Genomic DNA, 7877 nt, shown 5'->3' on the forward strand with positions numbered 1-7877 from the left:
TTTACCTTTTTGAGTATTGTTTCTAAAGATGCTTCTCCAGAAGCCTGCCCAGAAATATCCTGAATCTCTTGTCCAAAATTAAAAATATTCAGTTCGATGAGTCGTTGCAAAGTTAATGTATTTTCAAGGTCCAAAAGGGTAGCATCAACAATTTGCTCAATAAAGGCCCAGTGTCTTGGCTTCAAAAAGGGGTTCCTTAAATCTGTGATCACTGGGAGCTAGAAAACAAATGATAAGGATATTTGATCCCATTTTAATCTTGAAAGACACTGGAACTAATAGAATTCTCATGGAATTAAAAGATAGTCATTAATGAGTGGATATTAACCTGGAGGGAGATCTTTGTAATGGAATGCAGTAGGACACAAGATGAAGGATATAAAAGACAGGATGCTCCTTCATATTTCATTTGGGTGAAAGAATTTAATGATAGAAATTTAGGTCTTTGTGGACGATTTTAAAGCTAATAATCAGTATAAGTTTACAGAATGTGTATAATTTGATGAACGCTCATAAGTATAATGGCTTTAACTACATTAAAATGATTTCAGATTGAATAATTAATATCATTAATTCAATATTTATGGTATTTTATTAAGTTAATATTATTAATGTTAAGCAATATTAAATCATGAAAGGTCTGTCTATATATGAAGATAATACAATTTACCAATTCTTAATGGAAATGTGCAGTGAATAGTTTCAACCACCCCCCACCCCCATGTAATGATGTTTGTATTTAGGGTTGCTATGGAGGACTTTTGTGCACTTGACAGATTCCTTAGAGGAAGTTGTGGAAATACATAAGAACAGGATGGGGAGGAATGTATGATCTGCCATATTGACCATGAGAGGGAATAACCATCCTTGATCCACTGAAGTCCTAATGTATAGGTACTCTGTATTGGGGGAAGGGATAGGGCATGAAAGGAGAATAGTTCTTTGGTTCCCTTGGGGCCCATGGCATCACTCTTGATGGCCATAGTACCACTCAACTCTTTCCAGGCTGACAAATTGACTATGGAAAGCCCTTTTTATCTTCTCCAGTCCTTATTGTTATCTTCCTTCAGATTAAGGATGAATGAAATGATAGAGCAAGAAGAGATCCTGGAAATGATTGAGTTTACCCTTTTCATTTTATAGATGAAGGAACTGAGAACTAGAAAAGTTAAAGAAATTACCCAAGGTCTTACAGTGAATTAATTTCAGAGGTGGAGCAAGAAATCTTTAGCTATTTTGAGCTGCAGATCCATTCTACCTTCCTTGTGGATGTCTTTTGGTCAAAGTCTTTAGCCAGAAAGTCATTTTGTTGCTCTTCTCAACCAAAGGTCAGAGAAATAATGATATATTAACCCACATACTCCAATCTAATCATCCTTCTATGCAGGTGGACATATGGGATGGATGACTGGTTTTAAGAAAGTCTGTGGCTTTAAGGCAGTTTCTTCTTTTCTCTGAACAAACCCTTACCCACATTGAACTGCTGATTATTGAAATAAAATTCAGTAGATGGTGGCTAATTGGCTTGAGGGATATCAACTCTACTTTTATAGTAATTTTATGCTTTTTTCTCTACTTGCCCTTAACAGGACTGGAGTCCAGATTATATAAGAAATCTCCCTTGCACAATCACTTACTTTTTCCTTCATTTTCTCCACCTTAGTCTTGAGCTGAGGCACAACATTGTTAGGTGGCAAACCTTTTTCCAGTTGATTCACAAATTTGGCATACTTAGAAACTTGAGAATTCAATGACTCTGGATCCATAGTGTCAAATTTACTCTGTAAGAATAAAAAATCAAACACAGAAGTTAACAGTGGTGTATCTTTAAAAAGAACGAGAAAAAATAAAGTGAGTAAAAATGATTTTTAGTCTTTTGACACTTGATTCCCTTCTGCACCTCCTCTATAGTACAGATAAACTGAGTCACTTGATGGTTTTTGATGTGGTCCGTGGACCTCCTGTCCCTCTGCCTGTGGAATGGCTCTCCCTCCTGCCTGGGATGCTGTCTGAGCTTTTCTGGCTTCCTTCAAATGTTATCTCTCTCCAAGGCTCACCCTCTGCTCTGGTTGTACCCAATTATTTTTACATTGCCTCTCCCATTAGAATGTTAGTTCCTTGCAGACAAGACATGAATATGTGGATTAGACTAGAGTATGGCCATAGTGAGATGCCTAAAAACTAGTTGAGTGGCAAGATCCCAAGTCTAGTAATGAATGGTTCCATATGGAGAGGGGGTTGCAGGGAAGAGTTCACAAATCTGTGCTTAGCCTCAGGCTGCAAACAGTTTTTAATCAAAGATTTGTACAAAGGCTCTGATGTTCCTATGAAATTTGTTGATACTGCAAAGCTAATAACAGATGTAGGAACAAGGATCCAAGAAGATTTTTACAGGTTAGAGCAGTGGTTCTCATTTAGTGGTCCATGAACCCTTTGGGATGCTCCTGATGAGGATCCAAGGAGTTTGTGCTAAAAATTAAGCAGTAAATAATTTCCCAGGTATGTTGTAAATATAGGGTTTCCCCCTGTGACAACAAGCAATGTGCAGAATTGAAGCCTTATAGGCTTCTTTCTCTAGCAAAGCCAGAGAAAGCTTTGGCAAGCCAAAGTTATCATTGCTGTTATCGTAAGCATTTAGAAATAGATTTAAAAGAATATTAGTGGTGGCATGGTCAATACTCTGGGTTTGCAATAAATTTGTTTTTGTTTCTGAAAGAGTTCATGGAACAAGTCATTGGGAACTACTGAGCTACGACAGTGGGACAGATTTAATAAAATGAAATTTTAATATTAATAATAAATGCAGAATCATATACTTGACTTCAGAAAAAGTTAGTTTCATCAGCACATGATGGAGGATCCTTGGCAGATCATTTGAAAAAAATCAAGGAGTCAAAGTGCATCACAAGCTCAATGTGAGTCAATTATAAGTAAGTCAAGCAAGAAACACATGACCTTTGATTGGCTTGATGGAAGAATAAGGTCTAGAGTGAAGGAGGTGATAGTCTCATCTCTGTGCTCTGGTCAGAGTCCACTCCAAATCAGGAGAGAAAATAGCTGGATCAGGTCTTAGAATGGCAACTCTAACCCTAACCCTAAATGGCACCATATAAGATTCACTTGACCTGGGAGGTTGGCCTGTAGAAGACTTGGGGAGGCCAAAAGAGTGGTCTTCAAGTTTTTTTTTAACCACTTACTTTCCATCTTAGAATCAATACTGTGCATTGGTTCCAAGGCAGAAGAGTGATATGGGCTGGGCAATGGGGGTTAACACACAGCCAGGAAGTGTCTGAGGCCAGATTTGAACCCAGGATATCCTGTCCCTGGGTCTGACTCTCAATCCACTGAGTCACCCAGCTGGCCCCTGTCTTGAAGTTTTAAAAGCATTCTTGTGGAACAATATGGATTGATTTGTTTTGCCTTATCTCAGAGGAAAGCCAGGTGCAGAAAATGCTGGAAGACAGACTTCAGTAGGAAGAATGAAAAAGACTTTCCTAACACTGAGAACTCTATAAAAGTAGAATATGCTGCTTTGGGTGGTGAAGTATCTAGCTTCGGAGGTCTTCAAGGGAAGACTGGATGACCTACTACATCAGGTAAATAGTAGAGGGAATTCTTGGTGTGGCACAAATTGGACAGAATAACCTCTGAGAAGGTGTAGATAGAGTGCAGAGTCTGGAGTTAGGAATACTCCTCATCTTGAGTTCAAATATAGCCTCAGACATTTACTAACTGTGTGACCCTGCATAAGTCACTTAATCCTTTTTGCCTCAGTTTCCTCATCTGTAAAATGAGGAAATGGCAAGCCACTCCAGTATCTTTCTCAAGAAAATCCCAAATAGGGTCATGAAGAGTCAGACATGATTGAAATGACTAAACAATACCAACGATGGACCTTTAAGAAACTCTTTGCCTCTGAGGTTCTATGGTACTGCGAATATTATCCTCCAAGTTCATAGCATGGGCCATTATAAGTTATTCTGTCAAGGAACAGAGGAGCACCATGTAATGATGAAGGGGTAACTTGGGACCAAGGAAAATCTAGGTGAAGTCCTACCTCTGACACATACTATGTTTGGGACCCCGAGAAAGTCTTTTAACCTTTTAGTATTCCACCAAGCGGGGTCAGTAAGGATCATAAGGATCCCTGTGGCCACTATTGCCTTAGGAAACCACAAATTAACATTATCTATGTTCTACTGTATTTTTTATTTATTTTGTCAAGCATTTCCCAATTACATTTTAATCTGCTTCAATCCACACTCAAAACTTGGACATCTCTGTTCTAGGCAGCCCTCTAAGACCCCAAGTTACTGAGCCCCCACTCATCTTCACTGGTAGAGAGAGCTCTTTGTGCCAAAGAAATCACAGGTCTGGTCTCTCTCCTTATCTTAGAATGAAGTCTTTTCCCCACTTCTCTGATTATTCCTCCCTGATTTATCGTGCCTGCTGTCAATATGAAATTCCAGTTAATTGCATGTGAAAGTGAGGAGAACTTTCCTCCAAGGCTGAGCTACAGAGTTTTATGGGATCTCAGGAATCTAGTGTCTTCCCTTTATAGATGAGGAATGAGGGAGGTTTGGGAAGATCACAGAGTTAAGTTAATGTTTGAATAAATACTAGTTCAAACCACCTGATTCCCGGGTCAATGGAATTTGGCCTTCAATACAACTTAAGTGGAGGAAAATATCTCACTTTGGCCATTTGGTTTAACTCATAGGTCTGTGTTCGATTACTTAAGAATTAAAATCATGGGAGAATATCTTTCTCCTACCGTTAGCCAATTGTCTTGAAGAAGGTCCCATTCAGAAAGAGAATCCCAAAGCAGCTGCTTTAGTTTCAGCTCTGCACTGACTTCTTCAAGAGCTTCAAATTTAGACACTTCCACCTTTGGGAGAAAGGAATGAATGAGATCTAATTTCTCCCTGAAATTAGGAAATGACCATCGTCTAATTCTCCCCTCTGGAGAATTAGACACACAAGCAAGGGCAAACTTTCCAGTTACCTGAGTCTGTTGATGGAAAAATGGACTCAAAGTGGGAAGAAAATTACAAGAGGAAAAAAAAACCCAACTTGTATCATATTGTTAGTCTGAGTGACTCCAAGTCCTACCATTTTTATGATTCATCAAACATACTCAGAAGACACAAAAACTCTGAAAGCAACAACATGTGACATCTTTCAACTCAAGTCTCAGCATTCACAAATATATAGACCGCCATGATTCATTCAGTGTTATCACAACCAGTACCAGTGCTGTAGAGGCTAAGATAGGTGGATGGAATACAGGTGGGGATGTGCTGGAAAATATTTAAAGACTAGCTTTCCACAAAAATAAACTCCCAATACATGATGAACTTTTGAGTTCAACCTACATTTTTAACATTTCCTCATTGGCTTTTGCTGATTTCCAAGGTGTAGGTATACACAATGAAAATTTAATGATTGACTCTCCAAGGCAAAATGAGCTAGCTTCAGTACATCACAGACTATATGAATAGCCCTGTGTTCAAATTTTGCCTAAATAAACAAATGAACAAATGAATGAATGAACTAACAAACAAGCAAATAAATAAATAAATAGGTAAACAGATAAATGAATAAATGAACGAATGAATGAATAAACTAACAAACAAGCAAATAAATGAATGAATGAATGAATAGATAAACATAAATAAATGAATAAATGAATGAATGAATAGCTCTGGGATCCTGAGGCTCTATTCATCTCCCTCAGTTGCAGTTTCTTCATATGAAAAATGAAAGGACTGACTTTGAAGTTCCCTTCTTGCTCTAAATCAATGATCCTCTTTATCTACATAAAATTCTATTTTTATCTGAACTTGTAGCATAATTTCATGTAATTCCCCTCCTCAACACACACACACACACACACACACATACAATCACATTCATCTCATTTGAACCATCTCTGAGTAATGAGTATCATTTATTATGGACATGAAGAATTACTCGCAACTGCTCTCTCTGCTACAATACTGTAGATTGGACTAAGGAAGTACCTTAGATAAATTCTCAGGTAAATTGGCAACACCTGAGATTAGGCGGCTTCCTAAAATAATGTCTCTGATCACTAGGACGTTTGTTTGGCTTTTTGTGCCCTAACGTTCACCTTATGACACGTAGACCCTTACGAGACGCCTCTCCCTGAAAGGGTGCCTGCCTCCTCGATGCCTGTCTTGTGGGCATTTAGCCTGGAATGCCCTGAAATGCCCAGGAGAGGAGCATTCTGAGGACTCCCAGACCTTCAATAAATCTAGCAACCTAATGAATCCCCATCATTGCTATTCCTACCAGGCTCATCACACCGTCTGTATCATCCTTGAATAAACACGTTCATGCCTTCAGATGACTGGAGTCTGAGTTTCCAGTTCTTTGGGCGAGAACCTGTCTTTGTTCTCCCACAACAGGTCCATTTTAGGCATGGAGGAATGGTTGTGTGGACACGTGGAAATGGGAGAAGGTTGGACAAGACAGAGAAAGGGCTGGGAGTCCAAGTTGGCTGGAACATGAAGAGGAGCAGTGGAAAAGGCAATGGACAGGTGGCAGAGAGTGAGATGGGGGGAGCCTTCATTGCCAAGAGAGAGTCTGATCATTCGGAAGAAGGCTTTTACAAATGTTGTTACCTTAAAGTTTTTCTGGTAGGATTTGTACTGGAAAGCTCGTTTCTGGAGGTCGTCCAGATTCATCTGTAGTTGACCCAGCAGCCCTTTTACTTTTTCTTGGTCAGCTGAAGCATCCAAAATCTGTGGGTCCTGTGAAGCCAAGACAATGATTGATTGATTAGCAGTGGATTCAAAAGTCTCCTGGATGTATGCAGGACAACTCAAAGCCTGGAGGACAGGAATTTGGAGCTGTGGATTAAGGTGGAAAGGAATATCTCCCTGGGCTTCCACTTAGAATGTCTGTTTCTTGTCTTTCTCTCTTTGCTTTCACTTGTATGCAAGACCAAAGACTCTGGGGGTCAATAAAAACCCCAATCCATGCCACTCTTGTATGTTTTCCTTTTGCACCCCTTGTTTGGGGGGTGGCACACAAGTAACATCAAGAGATCAAGTAGAACTAAAGTCAGGTAGTGGCATGAGATGAGTTCTTGCCCAGGAGAGCAACAGGAGGAATTTCAAATACAGATTCAAAGCTTGTTGGTGCTACTCAGAGAGCTGATTATTCTGTGACCCAAAAGAGATGAAGAGTTTTCTTCTGGGGACACGAATCCACCTTCAGGCAAGGCTCTGGGAATTAACAGATTTCTCTCTCATGATATAGGATTCCCCCCTGCCATATTTTTCTAAACCCTCACCTCCTGTCTTAGAATCACTATTGTGTATTGGCTCCAAGGCAGAAGAGTGGTAAGGGCTAGGCAATGGGGTGAAGTGACATGCCCAGGGTCACACAGCTGGGAAGTGTCTGAGGCCAAATTTGAACCCAGGACCTCCTGTCTCTAGACCTGGTTCTCAATCCACTGGGCCACCCAGCTGCTCCCCCCCCCCCCCAATTTGTTTTAAAAGTAGTGGTCTGAAATCCATTCAATAGCTGTGCTGAGATTCAGGTGTACAGAAAAATAGTCTAAGCTAGAAAGATCTGCACAAACTGATGCAGAGCAAAATAAGCAGAACCAGAAGAACATTGCACAGTTAAGAGCAGTATTGTATGACGATCAACTGTGAAAACTTGGCTGCTCTCAGCGAGGTGATGATCCAGGACCTTCCTAGACGTGATGGGGAAGGCTCTCCGCCTCCAGAGAGAGAGCTGTTGGAGTCAGATGGAGCTGGATCAAAGCTGACTCTTTTTCCCATCAGGGTATTTAAGGTTTTATTGGGGGGGGGGGGCTGCTTTTTTTTTCTAAGTAGGCTCTT

General features: G+C 40.1%; 1 protein-coding gene across 2 annotated transcripts in view; it reads right to left on the reverse strand.

Annotated features, from left to right (window-relative positions):
- The window catches only part of DNAH6 (dynein axonemal heavy chain 6), a 224010-nt gene that overhangs the window by 167738 nt on the left and 48395 nt on the right, over window positions 1–7877 (reverse strand). For both annotated transcript variants that reach the window (XM_001380022.5, XM_016428162.2), the window contains exons 16-19: window positions 6648–6776; window positions 4775–4888; window positions 1638–1781; window positions 6–218 (exon numbers count right to left, since the gene is read on the reverse strand). In XM_001380022.5, coding sequence (XP_001380059.3) covers window positions 6–218; window positions 1638–1781; window positions 4775–4888; window positions 6648–6776 — 600 coding nt within the window. The remainder of the gene's footprint in view (window positions 1–5; window positions 219–1637; window positions 1782–4774; window positions 4889–6647; window positions 6777–7877) is intronic.

This window comes from Monodelphis domestica, chromosome 1 (genome assembly GCF_027887165.1).
Source record: "Monodelphis domestica isolate mMonDom1 chromosome 1, mMonDom1.pri, whole genome shotgun sequence".
NCBI classification, from domain to species: Eukaryota; Metazoa; Chordata; class Mammalia; order Didelphimorphia; family Didelphidae; genus Monodelphis; species Monodelphis domestica.